At 48.7% G+C, this 15,908-nt stretch overlaps 1 protein-coding gene and 1 pseudogene across 1 annotated transcript in view; one reads left to right on the top strand and one right to left on the bottom strand.

The window, feature by feature from the left end:
• Positions 1 to 4,778: 4,778 nt before the first annotated feature.
• Positions 4,779 to 15,908, bottom strand: part of DLG5 (discs large MAGUK scaffold protein 5) — a 150,445-nt gene continuing 139,315 nt past the window's right edge. The window contains exons 28-32 of the mRNA XM_003783744.3: positions 10,404 to 10,547; positions 10,028 to 10,155; positions 8,794 to 8,903; positions 8,170 to 8,279; positions 4,779 to 6,552 (exon numbers count right to left, since the gene is read on the bottom strand). Of these exons, the coding sequence (XP_003783792.2) occupies positions 6,449 to 6,552; positions 8,170 to 8,279; positions 8,794 to 8,903; positions 10,028 to 10,155; positions 10,404 to 10,547 (596 nt within the window). The 3' untranslated portion in view covers positions 4,779 to 6,448. The remainder of the gene's footprint in view (positions 6,553 to 8,169; positions 8,280 to 8,793; positions 8,904 to 10,027; positions 10,156 to 10,403; positions 10,548 to 15,908) is intronic.
• LOC105886374 lies at positions 13,054 to 13,590 on the top strand (annotated as a pseudogene).

Raw genomic sequence — 15,908 nt, 5'->3', positions numbered from 1 at the left:
ATCTTTTAAACACAAAGAATTATGGCACTGTTACTCCTCGTATGTGAGCTTCAGTATGGAATGGGTAAAAAGCGGGTGAGAAAGCGCTTCCTAGTTTGCAAACTCTAGAATACAGCCTTTCTCTCCACTTGGCAGAAGCCAGGTTTACTCCCTGGAGCAGTGATTTTCAACCAGTGTGCTGTGGCACGCTGGTGTGCTGTGAGAGGATCTCAGCTGTGCCTCGAAAATTTTTAAACATTAAACTATTTTCAAAAGAAGTTCAAAGCATAGTAGTATGTTCTATTTTCATTTTTTTTTTGATCGACATAAAGTGTGCCGTGAAAGTTTAATTATTGGTTGAAGTATTCTGTGATATTAAAAAGGCTGAAAAACACTGCCCGATAGAATATAAAAGAGGTTTTTGGACTAGGGGACCCGAGCACAAATCAGAGAATTGGCACAGGGCTTCGCCTGGCCTTCCTCCTCTGTGGACTCATAGATGCTGCCAAGGCTCCTTTGGGGAATCTAACAAATCCCCCAAAGAAGACCTAAAGACACCATCACTGAGATTCCCCAGTGAATAGCCCGGCCAAGCCATCCTACAATGCAACTCACTTGTTTTGTACTTTACATTTCCCAAACTTCATCATTAGTAGACACCCAGGATAAACCCTCCAAGGTGCAAAGAGACCAGGGCAAATAAAAAGGGAAAAACAAAACTTAGAGGAATTAGAATTATGTGACAGAGAAAAGCACACTATTCTCAGATATATTGACAAACCAAGGGCTATAAAAGAGCTCTTAAACATTAAAACGTGTTAGCAAAACTGAAAAGCTGAATAGAAGGGATTGAAAGATAAAAGCTGGCTTGGCACCTGTGGCTTAAGTGGCTAAGGCACCAGCCACATACAGCTGAGCTGGCAGGTGTGAATCCAGCCCGGCCCGCCAAACAACAATGACAGCTGCAACCAGGCCCGCCAAACAACAATGACAGCTGCAACCAGGCCCGCCAAACAATGACAGCTGCAACCAAAAAACAGCCAGACATTGGGGCAGGCGCTTGTAGTCCCAGCTACTTGGGAGGCAGAGGCAGGAGAATTGCTTGAGCCCAGCAGTTGGAGGTTGCTGTGAGCTATGACACCACAGCACTCTACCCAGGGCAACAGCTTGAGGCTCTATCTCAAAAAAAAAAAAAAAGACTCTGTCTCAAAAAAATAAATAAAGGTCTATCAAAATTTTTTAAAAAAAGGTAAAAGCTGAATTCATCTCCAAGAAAGAACAGTAAAATGACAAAATGATGCTGGGTGGATCAGCATACAAGGTGCCTGGTCCAGGGGGTCCAACACATGAATAACCAGAGCTCCAGAAAGAAGAGAAGCAGCCCCCCCCCGTGAGTATCCAGACAGTCCTTGTCCTGGCTCCCAGGGTCTGTCCACACACACAAAGATGAACAAAGACTTTGCTAGTCTGTTAATTCACTCTGAACTTTTCTAGAAAGTGATGCTAGAAGGTAAACCCAGTTCAGATCCAAGACTAACCTTTTTTCTTCATGTTTCTTCATGGGAAACAGACGCATCAAAGGATAGGAAAAATCAAAGGAAGAAATCAAGAAAATTCCCAGGAGATTCTCCCAGGAAATCAGGTGCCAAGATGACAGCTGACACCAGAGTTGGAAGGCAATGAGGTCTCTGAGCAGACACCATGGAGAGCCATCACCACTGTGATGCCTGCAGGCTTCACCCAGCTTAGCTGAAGACAGGACCTCACCTGTCCAGATTCTTCTCATAGGCTTGTCTAGACATGATGGGTGCTGAACCTCCTGCTCTTTTCAGCTGAAGACGCTTACTTCATCACACAGTTGGGCTTCAACTTACTCTTGAGGTCAGATGTGCTGAATATAAAAACAGAAAATCACAGCCCACATCCTCCATCCACATTTTGCCAGACAACCGAGGCCTGGTCCATGGATAAGGTTGCCAATAGGCCCTGACTCATTCAGGTTTGCTCACTATGTAAATTCCTGGGAATCTGAGGTCTACTCTGACCCAAAGATCACATTTCTTTGCCTTAGACTCCATTCAACATTGTGCTTTCCCCACCCAGCTAAGTTTGTGTTTGATGTGTGGTGTTTTCAAAACTGAATGGTATGTTATTTGAAGATACCCCCATTGGGGATAAAACTATACAGAAAAACAAGGAAATTATTCAACCCTAGTCCGGTCAGTGCTTACTTTTGGTGGAGAAGGTGGGGAATCCAACTGGGTAAGGGCATGCAAGGACTTCTAAGGTAGTGGTGGTGTTCTGTTCCTTAAAAATGGACACACACGGCTCGGCGCCTGTGGCTCAACCAGCTAAGGCGCCAGCCACATATACCTAAGGTGGCGGGTTCGAATCCAGCCCGGGCCCGCCAAACAATAATGGCTACAACCAAAAAATAGCCGGGCGTTGTGGCGGGCACCTGTGGTCCCAGCTACTTGGGAGGCTGAGGCAGGAGACTCGCTTGAGCCCAGGAGTTGGAGGTTGCTGCGAGCTATGATGCCATGGCACTCTACCCAGGGGTACAGCTTGAGGCTCTTTAAAAAAAAAAAAAAAAAAAAAAGGACACACTCTATGCATTTTACTCTTTAAACGTTTGTCATATATGCTCTTCTATGACACATTTCACAGTTGAACAAAAAAGATAAAAACACTTAACCAGGGATAACTGAAGAGGATCCATCAGGAGGCCATGGACTATCTTCTGGAAAGTGAGGGCAGATGAAGTATGGACAGAGGGGGTAAGACTGAACAAAAATACAGGCTGGGAAACCAAGAAAGGAGCAATGGAGAGGGCCGGCCTGCTTAGGGTTCTGCCTCAGAGCAGCCACCTGCTGGGAGGACCAGCATCCCAAGGCCAGCTCATCCTCCCTTATCTGGAGTCTAGGCTCACTCTGTGCCCCTTCCTGCACTGTGTGTGTTTCTCCTTGACATCATGACCCATGAACCCAAAGGAGGTGGCGACTTGGCTTTCTGTGTGGCACAGCTGTTCTGTGGAGTCTCAAAGCTTTGAGAGGCCCTAGGCTTGGCACCAGTGTTTGGCTTCCACTTCAGAAGCACTCTGGTCCACTCCTAAGCGTTAGGTCTGCTCCAGCCTCAGAGCTGGGGTTTTCCTCCACCTCTGCAGCGCCAGCGGTGGAGTCTATCAGAGTCTTGTTCCACCTGTACATCACAGAACAGCTGAGAACCCCAAGAAGGGCTCTTAGAGGCCATGCAGTCTTACCTGTCTGTGCAGGCCAATACTAAGACCAAGAGAAAACGATGTACCCAAAGCCTCATGGCTGGAGCTACAAGTCAGCCCTGCCCTTCCAGAATGATCTGAGCCTGCAGAAATAAACTTGACCCACCGGGCCATGCCCCCACAGCATACGCTCCCCAGCATGCTCCGTGGGGTTTAGAGAGCGCTTCACAGAGCATGACGTCCCTCAGGCCTGCTTGGTGGCATAGCCAGGAACTGCCCTGCAAGGAGGCTTCAAGTGTGTTTGGAAAGAAATGGTCTAATCTCAGTGACTCTGATGGCCTTCCTTTTTAAAAGAGCATGGTCTTTTTTTTTCCTTTGTAATTTAAAAAAAAAAAAAAAATGCCTATAGAAAATTTGAAAAATACAGTAAAATTTTTATTTTTTTTTTTTTGAGACCGTCTCACTATGTCACCCTTGGTAGGGTGCTGTAGCATCACAGCTCACGGCAACCTCCAACTCCTGGGCTTAAGCAATTCTCTTGCCTCAGCCCCCAGGGTAGCTTGGACCACAGGCGCCTGCCACAATGCCGGCTATTGTTTGTTGCAGTTTGGCCTGGGCCAGGTTTGAACCTGTCACCCTCAGTATATAGGGCCAAATCTTAAGAAGAAAATAAAATCACAATGCAAGAAGTGCAAACTATTGAGGTTTTGGCATCATAATTTAGGTCTCAAAACAAACAAACAAACATTAAAACAAGAAGCCACCACCCCCATTTTCAGGAGAGTGACTTAAGTATTAACGGAGCTGCTGCCTGCTCCCAGCATGGATGGCACTGGGTCTGGGCTGCCTGTGAGGTGTGGGCATACCCTTTACATATGGCACATGGGCAAATGCAGGGTGGGCCCTGGGCCCTGCCTCCTCCAACTGCCAGAGGCCTGCACAGTTCTGTGAGGCCCTGCGAACACAGCTGAGACCAACGCTGTAGCCCCAGCAGGAGAGGCGAGAGGCACCAAAGCCAAGACTGCCCGCTGGTCTGGCTGCCATGGCAGCGTGGGTGAGGCTTTTGCTCCACCCCAGGCCTCCGCCCTGCCCTCCTGCAGCCAGAGGCCCAGCCTCCCAACTTCTTCCAGCTTCTTCCCTTCTCCCAGAACACAGACTTCAGGCCCAAGCAGGCTGCTCTGGGAACCCCTGCAGTGCTGGGTGATGTCCCAACATGATGTGAGGTTATCACAGGGCAGTCCCCACACAGGCAGGGCCCTGGCTGGGAAGACCAGGGGATCCCTGGAGCACCTGACTCACACTCCTTTGCTTTGCCCAACTCAGCCCAAACTGCAGACTGGAGGGCAGGCTCTGGGGCTCATGCAGATCAGCTGCCCCACACCACAATGTACAGGCAGACAGGAAGGAAGGGGTAGGGAGAGTCAGAAAGGCACTGATGAGCAGGGAGCAGGGGCTTCTGATCATCACGAGAGCTGGAAGGAACCGCACACATCAGCCACTGCCAGCTGCATGCCGCAAAGGAAAACAGGGACAGGGAAGGATGGAAAGCTAGTGGAATTCAGTCATCTTCACACATAACACATTACAGAAATTGACCTTTATTTGTTGTACTAAAGTCTGTTTAACTTTTGATACAAAGTAACATTTTAGTACAGATAATCCCAGTCTGTCAGCTCAGTACCTGTCTGCGCACACTGTACCATCACAGTCTTGACTCTGCCCACAACTCAGAAAAACAGCCCCTGGCCCCACAGGGTACGTGACTTAATACCTCAAGAATAGTCTACAGTTTTTCTTAGTTGTCTGAGCTAGAAAATTTGTACCTGTAAAACAAAGGACAGCATTGAGGACTGAAACTTGTCTCTTTTTGAACAACTGTGCAAGAAAATATATCCCTTTTTAAAAAATGTCAGTAATGGCTAAACTACAATCTAGTGTCTAGAATTACAAAGAATAAAATGAAATTGGAAACTTCTTGCTAGTAAAATGAAATGTTAGGAACAGTATTAAAATATAGATCCTACCCCAATGACACTTAGACAGAGCCCAGTACAGTACCTATTATTAACAGGACGCACAGTTTACAGAGGAAGCACATCAAACCTTCAGCCAGACACGTCCAGCATCAGAAGTGCAAAAAAAAAGCCACTAAACAAAGACACCTCATGGAATGAGGTTCATGCCATGAGTGCTATAACCAAGATCAAAAGACCCCAGTTTTTCTTTTTAGATTTTTGATAGTGACAACACTTACCATTATGCTTCCCCTAAAAGCTCTCAATTCAAAGCCTGAAACATGAATGTTTTCATATTAAAAAGAACCCATGTACCTGCCACCCTCTATAAATTTTAAGAATTACCCTGCAATCATTGCACTGATAAAGGTTGTCAGGACTCACAGAACCTAAGGAGGATGCATGCATCAGCCCTGGCTTCACACCCTGCCCAGAGCCCAGATGTGTCCTGTGAACCTACACAGCTCCAAAGGACCGGAGATGATGAGTGAGCAATAAACGCGATGGAGAAGGAACGCGAGGCCATAGATGGCAGGAGAGAGAGGCCGAGAGACGAGTTTGTAAGAACGCCAAAGCAGCCTTCCCCATTGTGGGAGGAAAATGCCGCTGCTGGTGAGTCGGCCCCACAAAGGCACTGGTTCTGCAGCCACTGGCGGTCTGAGCACCTGCAGTCACACTGTCCTTCCAGAAGAGGTGCCACTGAGGAGCAAGACGTGTCAATGCTCTGGTCCCACTGAGAAGAGCCTCCCAAAGCAAGTGGCCCCCACGAGGTTCCAGGGTCATTTTGCTGAAGATGAGAACAAAGCCAACACCAAAGCTACAGGGGACTGACAGAGGGGACAGGGGCTGGGCACCGGCAGCCCGGAGCCATTCAAGTAAACATAAACCACCCAATACTTAGAAAGGCTTGTAAACTTGTGATCTGAAAGGTCCTCTTTGCAGCATCTCTGGTCAGCTGGCTAAAGAAAGGTGTTGGACCCCTCTATGTAAAGTCATTTGTGTTTTCTGTTTTGTCTTAAAGCACACGTGTGAGAGGAGCAGAGTCTGCCGGCCTGGGCCAGTCACAGGCAGCCACGGCCTCTGTCTGCAAAGGAGGTGCTTCCGCAGTCCTGGTTCTGGATCCTTCCTCTGCATGTCTGTATCCAGACAGACTTCTGTTTTCGGTGTCTAAAAAAGAGCTGAGCCAGGCATTCACACCAGTAGGCCGGCTGTAGTCACATCACAGCATGGCATTCTCCTAGAGAGGACAGGCTGGAATCCACAGGACTTTGTTTTGTTCTTGACTGACTATTGCCAAGATCTGAGTGCAAATGCTTGACAGGGCTCCTCCCTGGACGACTCCTGCAAAAGAGCCCCCCCCAAACACACATAGGTCTCATTCAGCTCTTTTTAAGACCCCAGGTGTGAGGCAAGTAAATACAGCTTGAGCTCTTTCTACTGGGTGGCTGCCTGCTTTGAGCTACATGGCACTCTGCCTTGTCCCCACACAACTCTCCTCCACTGGCAAGAAACTGGGGAAGATAACTCCCCCTGGTTAGTGAGTGGACCACTCACATGGTAACTGCCCACCCCCACTGCATTGACAGCCTGGTGTGAGTTTGTCTGGTCTTGCAATTGGGGGAGAGCAAAGAGAAAGCAGTTTGGGAGGCATATTGTCATGGTCCAATTGGCAGCAAGGCTCTACAGACAAGGATTGAGTTTAAGAGACCAGGTACCCCACGGCCCAGAGGAGTCACAGCAAAAATGACTCGTCTCTATCTCGGGCCAGCTCTGTACTGCAGACATTCAATACCGTATCTTCAGACACTAGGCCATGCCTGTCCAAGTATGCTCCACAGAAGAGCCTCCCCCCCTGCCATGACAAGGCAATGTTCAGAAATTGAAAATGAGTATTTTAGAAATGGCTATGGAAATAGGACATCATAATTTTCTGTCTGCTGAATCTAATAAAAATAAAATCAGGGCTCATCTTCTGCATATTTTGGAGTTTCAAATTTCACTTCTCAGCTCGGCTCCTGTGGCTCAAGTGGCTAAGGCACCAGCCACATACACCTAAGGTGGCGGGTTCCAATCCCCAGCCCGGCCTGCCAAACAACAATGATGGCTGCAACCAAAAAATGGCCGGGCATTGTGGCGGGCACCTATAATCCCAGCTACTTGGGAGGCGGAGGCAGGAGACTCGCTTGAGCCCAGGAGTTGGAGGTTGCTGTGAGTGTGATGCCATGGCACTCTACCCAGGGGGATAGCTTGAGGCTCCGTCTCAAAAAAATACCAAAAAAACAAAAAAACAAAAAACAAATTTCACTTCTCTCAGAATTGTTATTATGTTTGGCTAAAGTATGGGTCTGCAATCAACTAGAATAGAAATTAAAATACATACCTGCCCACACATGTGCACCCACACGCATACCCATGTGCAGGCAACACAGTGGGCTCTGGACTAGATCACAACACTCTACACAATGAAATCAAAATGCCTGTCCCCTCCTTTGTGACTGCAATCCTAACACCCTACAGGTGACTAACTTTCCTAAGGAGGTTGAGGCTACAAGATAGGTAAATTGAGGCCACATGTTTGTGGATTTGTTTCATTTGGAAGAATGGAGATGGTAAGGGGTAGAATCATTTCTTCACCAAATCCCACACCAAACTAGCCTATACTTACAAGTGCTAGGGACAGATGGCCACAGCTCCTGTCACCCAGGCTGTAGGCCTGGGCCTGCCTGAAAAGCCTGTGGCTGTGCTATGTGCTACCTATGTTACGTCTGACTTGTAGAAATCCTCATGTCGACCTGTGACTGTAATCAGGACACCACATTCAAAATTGAAAATGTTCATGAAATCACTCTCAGCATCTAGAAAGTGTGGGCCAGCACCAGTTCTGAGAAAGCTGTCTTAGGGACAGCCTGCTTCTTTCTCCGCGGCCCACTTGCCCTTTCTGGGCCTGTGCACACCTACCTGTGAAGTACCTGCTATACTCCTGCTCGATCTTCTGTGCTGTCTCAAATTGCTCTTTGGAATGCCTCTGAGTCACCTTGTCCTTCAGGTAGATGGGGTCTCTCTGCTCCCTGTGGGGATGGCCAAGGCACCAGGCTGAGCACCCCAGTGTGTGCACTGAGAGCAGACAAACCAGATGGCCCCGCATGTAGGTGCTAGAGGCTTGGCACACAGAGAGGTAAAACAGAGAGGCCTTGGCGAGCGCATTGCCCAACCAGTGTGGAAAGTGACGTTCAGCAAAAGCAAGGCCCTGTCCAAGTCTCCTCTGGCCTCTGGGCACTATGCTGAGAAGCAAGGGGCAGAGGGTGGGCTACACAGACCAAGCTGGTCCTGCTCAAGGACTGTGGTAGCACCTGGACAGAGTGAAGGGGCAGTGGGGAGGGAGATGTGCCTGGCTAACATTGCCTCTGAACAGGGCACGGGGACAAAAGGAGAAGGGTCGCTTCCTACGTGTGCTGCCTATTTCAAGGCTACACAGGCTCATCCTTCTTTTTTCAACCCCTGACCCCAACACGCCCTAGCTCTGCTTGAACCACCAGCCCATCCCTGGCAAGGCCCAAGCTGCACCCAGGACTGGCCACCTACTTGATGTGCTTGGCACTCTTATAATGGATGAAGATGACGATGGGGTAGATGTGCATGTGGTGCAGCCGCTCGATGGCGTGGGGGCCGATGTCCAGGAGGCAGTGTCGGTTCTGGGGGAAGTGGAGTGCAAAGTGAGCCCTGGAGGACAGCCAATAGGCAGTCCTGCTCATGTGCTGCCAGCACGACCCACCTTCTCCTCCTATAGTGCTACCTTGCTCCATAAATGAACACACATGGCTCTCCCCACGAACAAGGCCACAAAGCCACACGTGAGAGTTTGTGGGGCCATCTGACCCAGGGAGGTCTCCCCGACAGACCTCATCAGCTGTGGTGGAGGTGGAGGCTGGAAGCTAGGGTTGGGTGGGGTCTGGCCGGCCCAACTCTGAATTTTCCTTCCTACCTTTGCCCAGATTCAGGGAACTTCTTAAGCCTGGCCACCCCATGGCCCCAAAATCCTTACTTCTTGCCAAACTGAGCAATGAGTCGGAGACTTGTGCACCTTTGAGTGGCTGTGACTGAAAGATACACATGGTTCCCTGAGCCTCAAAGAAAGGCCACAGGCACTCCATTTCCAGTTCTCCTGACCCCATAGAGCTCCACCTCAACTGGGCACTAAGCACTTAAGAGCGTGAGAAGCCCACACCATTTGATGGGGAAGGAAACCAAAGCCCAGCAGGACACATGGAGCTACACAAAAAACGGAGCCCTACATGCTCCGATAACATGCAGTTGCCCCACCAACACACCCACAGGTGTCCCCATCTTCCTGCTGCCTGGCTAATTGAGCCCGGGATGTTCAAAGGCATCCAGACACACAGAAGTGGCTCCCATCCTTATGGGGGCAGAGACCTGACACAAAGTGTGCTCCCTGTCCCCAGAAGAAGGTGCATGTGAAACTGTGCACAAAGGCTCAGATCCATTCAGGGACCCCACCATGGGATGCTCCCCAAGAGGCCTTTCTCTAGAGCTCAAAGTTCTCATCAGATCCCCCTAGAGAGTGAGTGGTGCCAGGTACACAGGGCAATTCCCACACCCCACCAAGGGCTTCACTTGCTGGTTTTGGAAGCACGAATGCTCAGAATCCCTGAAGGCTCAGATTACATGACACATGCACTCATTGAGGCTCCGAGTTGCTTGGGGCAGAGAACCACAGACAAGGGGCCAAGACCTACACATAGGGGAGTCTAATAAAGCTCCCATAGGTAAGCAACCCTCAGGCTAAAGCCACAGGTACCTTTTCTGCAATCTCCTTGATTGAAGCCACCGTGGTCACATCGAAATGGCCGCTCCTCCTCTTGTAGTCAACAAACAGGCAGTCTTTGACACCTCGCTCAATGGCCTGCTGGGAGGCCTTCATCACCTCTGCAAAGCACAAACACAGGGTCGGGAGGCCAGGCCCTGCTGAGCCTCAGGAAAGGTAGGGAGAAGAACCCTGCACCCAATAGCCATCAGGAACCCCATCCTACTAAGCCCTCTTCTGGACAAAGAGCAAGAAGCCAGGTCTGGATCTGACCCATGTGGGGGCTCTGAGGCCTGGTCCTAGTGTGGCCACCCCCATGCAGGGACTTGGGACAGACACAGCCCAGGAGGCCCAAGAGGGTAACTCTTACCAAGGGGACATCTGCAGAACTGGCCAGGAGCCTCATTTACCAGCATCTCCTTCACCACATCCAGTAAAGGCCCCAGAATCAGGACTGGCCTCAGAGAGGTACAGTCCACCTTCTGGACCCGCTGATAGGCCAGGCTCACCGAATCTGAGGGATAGAGAATAGCAGTGTCATGGGCCCAGGCTGAAGTGGAAGGGCAGGAGGGCTGGGGATCCAGCTCCCTGATCTTACTCCACCCCGGTTGCCTGGGATGCAACCACGTCTGCATTGAAAGTCCCATTCCTGGGCACACCAGGGCACAGTCACTCTGGGACTCCCATCCTCTGGCCCTGCGAACACCTAAGGCAGCCGGTCTTGACCAATCACCCTGCACTTTCTTCAGCTCTGATTCTTCCCCGTGTGCCTGACACCTGCTTCCTTCACCCCATCTTCACTCTGCTCTCTGGGGATGCGGCGTCAGGATAGAGTGTCTAACATACACAGACAGAAGGTGTGACTACATGACCCAGACCTGCCCAGTGGGTGACAGAGGTGAGGTTTCCCTTCCCTCTCACCTCCCGCTCATTAGCCAGAAGCAGTGAGTGTCATGAGCCAGAACTGACCACAAAGATAAGAACAATCCTTATCAAAGAGCACAGCCACAAAGAGGAGGGACCTGGGTCCCTGGGATCCTCAGAATAGAGCTGCCTCTCCTGGACCACCCAGCAGCTCAAAATTGCACGTGGCAGAGAAATAAATTTTCTATCATGCATAAGCCACTGTTCCTTGGGCTCAATTAAAGCATTCAAACCAACATCCTAGTTGCTACACATAACAAACCTCTCCTCCCACAAAATGAATTTTAAAAAGTCCTTACAGGGAGACAGATTCTAAAAACCAGCAAGCAAGTATCTTCTTGGCATCTCTCTGGTATAAGTTACTGTGCTGCGATCTCAAACACAAAGAAGAATAGAATGTATAGCCCTTGCCATTAAAAAATTCACACTCTAACTAAGGTCACTACATAGCAACTCATGAAAAGCAAGACAAGTGTCCAAGAGCTACTTGATGATTCCAGGAGCATGAAGGCTTAAATGGAACCGTGGGTTAGAATAGAGGGTGAAGAGACCCCTGGGTGGGCCTGAGATGGAAGTGGGGTGAGAGCTGTACCCCATCAGGGTAGGAGGGTAGGCATGGAGATGATGAGATGAGCAGAGCTCAAGGTAGCAGTGGGCTTGGGAGAAAGGGATCTGTGAGAGGGTAGGCCTGGAGGCATCTGTACACATGTGCAGAGCAAGGTGCGACTGGAGAGTAGGAACAGAAAGGGCAAAGGCTTCGGGGGGGAATCAAAAAATATTGGTGCCAGGCACAGTACCAGCCTGCAAAGACCAACCTCATGAACAGAAATGAGAGGGGAGTGAGCAAAGCCTCATCTGTGCCTTCGCCTCACCTCTGTATGTGTGGTTCTTAAGTTTGATGATTACCCCACGTACGCCTATGCAGCTTTCCATACAGCATTTACAGACCTGGTGACCAGCGGCTCTGCTTGTCTAAAATCAGAGAAGTGTTTGGTGGTCCCATTCATCGCCACGAGATCGCATGCAAACGTTTCTGAGTGAAGACTCTGAGGAGTCGCAGGGCAAAGAACTTCTTCCAAGAAGAGTTTATACAAACATATGTTCTCTTTTATCAACCAGAACTTCACAGATAAAGCCCACACCCTCTCTGCCACCCTTTCCCAGTACTGGCCTTCTTGGAGGTAACCACTGTTATGAGCTAGAAAGATATCTTTCCAGATGTTTGTTATCTTCTAAGTTGACTTTTACACACTAAAAAAAATTAGAAAGTGTGCATGGGTGCCTGTTCAATAAAATGTGTTACTACAAGTATTTTGTATCCCTGTCCCCCATCATTCAGCGTCATGTTTCTGTAACACATTTGTGCTGATGCAAGTTGATTGTCTTTATTCCTATGAACATCCCACACACAGTTACTTTGCTTCTATCTATCCACTTCCCCATCAATGGACAGTAAATCAATATTCTCTCAATTTACTTGAACAAGAATCATGTTCTCCATTAAATGACTATTAACCATGGGGTACCAATTTAGAGATTCTTGTTCCTCCCTGAATAATCCTCTTTGTTGGGAAGTGCTCATAATTACCTAATCACAGTACCAGAGAGCATCTTACAAGTCAATGACTCCAACTGGAGAAGAAAAATGGTCTGTCCAAAATCACAGCTAATCAGGGCAAAGGCTTGGCATTGGGGCTTATAGACTTAGATCACTGACTGCAATGACCTTCTTTAAAAGGTGATACGGGGCTCCGCACCTGTAGCTCAAGCGGCTAAGGCGCCAGCCACATACACCAGATCTGATGGGTTCGAATCCGGCCGAGGCCCACCAAACAACAATGACAACCATAACAAAAAAAACAGCCGGGTGTTGTGGCAGGCACCTGTAGTCCCAGCTACTTGGGAGGCTGAGGCAAGAGAATCGCTTAAGTCCAGGAACTGGAGGTTGCTGTGAGCTGTGATGCCATGGCACTCTCCCCAGGGTGACAGCTTGAGGCTCTGTCTCAAAAAATTAATTAATTAATTAATTAATTAATTAAAAAGGTGATATGGGCTTTGCAGACGCTGCCACTTCGTATAGTTGTCTGGTATCAGCCATGGTCAACCCTAGCATGTTCTTCAATATCACCACCAGTGGTGAGCCCTTGGGCCACACCTCCTTTGAGTTGTTTGCAAACAAAGTTCCAAAGACAGCAGAAAACTGTGCTCTAAGCACTGGAGAAAAAGGATTTGGTTATAAGGGTTCCTGCTTTCACAGAATTATTCCAGGATTTTTGTGCCAAGAAAAATCATAATGGCACTAGTGGCAAGCTTATCTACGGGGAGAAATTTGAAGATGAGAACTTCGTCCTAAAGCATATAGGTCCTAGCATCTTGTCCATGGCAAATACTGGACCCAACACAAACGGTTCCCAGCTTTTCATCTGCACTACCAAGATTGAGTGGTTGAATGGCAAGCATGTGGTCCTCGGCAAGGTAAAAGAAGGCATGAATGCTATGGAAGCCATAGAGCACCTTGGGTCCAAGAATGGCAAGGCCAGCAAGAAGATCCCCATTACTGACTGAGGACAACTGCAAAAATCTGACTTCATGTTTTGCTTCAACCACCAAAACATTTCTTCTGCAGCTCATGAGAGCACTCATCTATCCCATTTGTTCACAATATCCTATAATCTTTGTGCTCTCACTGCAGTTCTTTGGATTCCATATTTTCCTTATTCCTCTCCATGTCTAGCTGGATTGCAGAGTTAAGCTTACAATTATGAAATAAAAACTAAATAATAAAAAAAAGTGCTATCTTCCAAGTCACTACAAAGATCAAAAAAATATAAAAGGTCCTATGGACTAAAGTGTGTGCTCTCAAAATTCATATGTTGAAGCCCTAACCCCCTTCAAATACATGACTGTATTTGAAGACAGGGTCTGTAGGAGATAATAAAGGTTAAATGAGGTCATAAGAGTCAGAGATAGGACTGTGGCCTTATTAGAGGAAAAGACACTACAGAGCTCTGTTGCTGTCTTCACCACATGAAGAGATGGCAAGAAGGCATTGTCTGCAAGCTACAAAGAGAGCCTTCACCAGAACCTGACCATGCTGGCACCCTGATCTGACTCCCAGACATCAGAACTGTGAGAAAATAAACTCCTATCGTTCAAGCCTGCAATATATTGCTACGGCAGCCCTAGCAGACTAAGGTAAAAGAAAAACCAGTCCTCTGCAAGCATTCCTGAGACACCTGTGCATAGGCCCTCCACTGTCCTTTGGGTGATAGAGAGTTGCAGTCTACTCAGGAGCCATCATGATGGGTGCACAATCAAGGGGGAAGGGGCACCAGGGCTGCCACATAGCAGCTGGAAGCTGCAGATGGAACAGGGAGAGTTTTAAACTATTACATAGGGATTACCACTCCCAGGTAGAATGGAATAGCTTGCAACACATCTTTGAGAACAACTATAAAAAGAGCAATGTCTTGTTGAAGGAATTCTAGAAGGGCTATAACAGCCAGGATTTGACATGCCAAGATCCAGGAGGGAAAGGAACCACAAAGCATAGGCCAATTTCCCCTGCCACAGCAGTTGCAGGCTTTAGGGGTAAGAATGAGACAGAGAATCACTGCTTAAGGACTGAGAACCCCGGCACTCTGATGCTAAAGGCAGAGAACCAAGCAGAAAGCCACTGCTACAGGTAGAGAACTCAGGCAAAGGACCACTGTTAAGAACTGAGAACCCAAGAAGAGCTTTGGGGAATCTCAACAGCAGCTGAGACCACAGTGGAGTTTAGGGCTGCCAATGAAGCCAGGACCTGAGGGGGCCATGAGTCCAGACAGAAGGAAGAGGCACAGAACTACGCCTGCTATCAGAAGTTTTCCCCTAACATGATTTCCAATTTGTGAGGAGCAAGAAACTAAGAATCTAAAAAGTCACTAAAACACAGAGCACAGTATTTTGCAGTTTCATGGGACTGACGAGATAAAAACTAGGAGTCAAGGCTCCTTAGGGAGAAAAGACCCTAGGAAACATCCCAGGCTCTCAGCTGGGAACACTGGAGGGCCACCCCCTAAGATCAAGGTGAAACACTGTAACCCATCCCATAACAGCTGAGGTGACACTCCACCACTGGCTTGTCTCCAGAGAAGAGGGCAAACCCTTTCTGGAGGATGCTGACACCATTCATATTCTTTCTGACATTATTTCAATAGACAATTACTAGGCAGTAGAAGCAGAGAGCAGACCCCAGAGAGCCCTAAGCAGCTCCACTGCCATATCCAGCTCCAGTCACCATCACCACAACCATGAGCACCACCCTCTCCTGTGACCCCCACCCTCAGTGCTGCCCACACCAAGCCCAGTACCATGGGCGGTGGTGCAGGGAGCAGTGGCCCCAGGGAGGCCTCAGATCAGCAGCATTTGCTGGCGGGGACAAGAAGGTCATCACAAGGAAGGTTTGAGGAACAGAAAAATGGTTCAATGTAAGAAACAGATATGGTTTCATCACTAGGAATGACACCAAGGAAGATGTGTTTGTACACCAGACTGCCATAAAGATGAGTAACCCCGGGGTGGTACCCGTAGCTCAGTGGGTAAGGCACCAACCACATATACCCAGGCTGGAGGGTTCAAACCTGGCCTAGGCCAACTAAAACAATGATAACTGCAACAACAAAAAAAGAAAAAATAACCGGGCATTGTGATGGGCGCCTGTAGTCCCAGCTACTTGGGAGGCTAAAGCAAGAGAACTGCTTGAGCCCAGGAGTTTGAGGCTGCTGTGAGCTATAACACCACAGCACTCTACCCAGGGCGACAGCTTAAGACTCTGTCTTGTAGGGTAGGAGACAGAGAGACTTTGGTGCTTGATGTTGGAGGAGAAAAGGGTGCACAGGCCACAAATGACACAAGCTCTGGTGTGCTTCCAGTTCATGCAGCAGAACATAACCATTACAGACACTAACCA

Source organism: Otolemur garnettii, unplaced genomic scaffold (assembly GCF_000181295.1).
Source record: "Otolemur garnettii isolate 467f Iridium unplaced genomic scaffold, OtoGar3 scaffold00008, whole genome shotgun sequence".
Taxonomy (NCBI): domain Eukaryota; kingdom Metazoa; phylum Chordata; class Mammalia; order Primates; family Galagidae; genus Otolemur; species Otolemur garnettii.
Note: the sequence above shows the minus strand (reverse complement) of the source record. Positions and strands in the feature narration are given on the sequence as shown.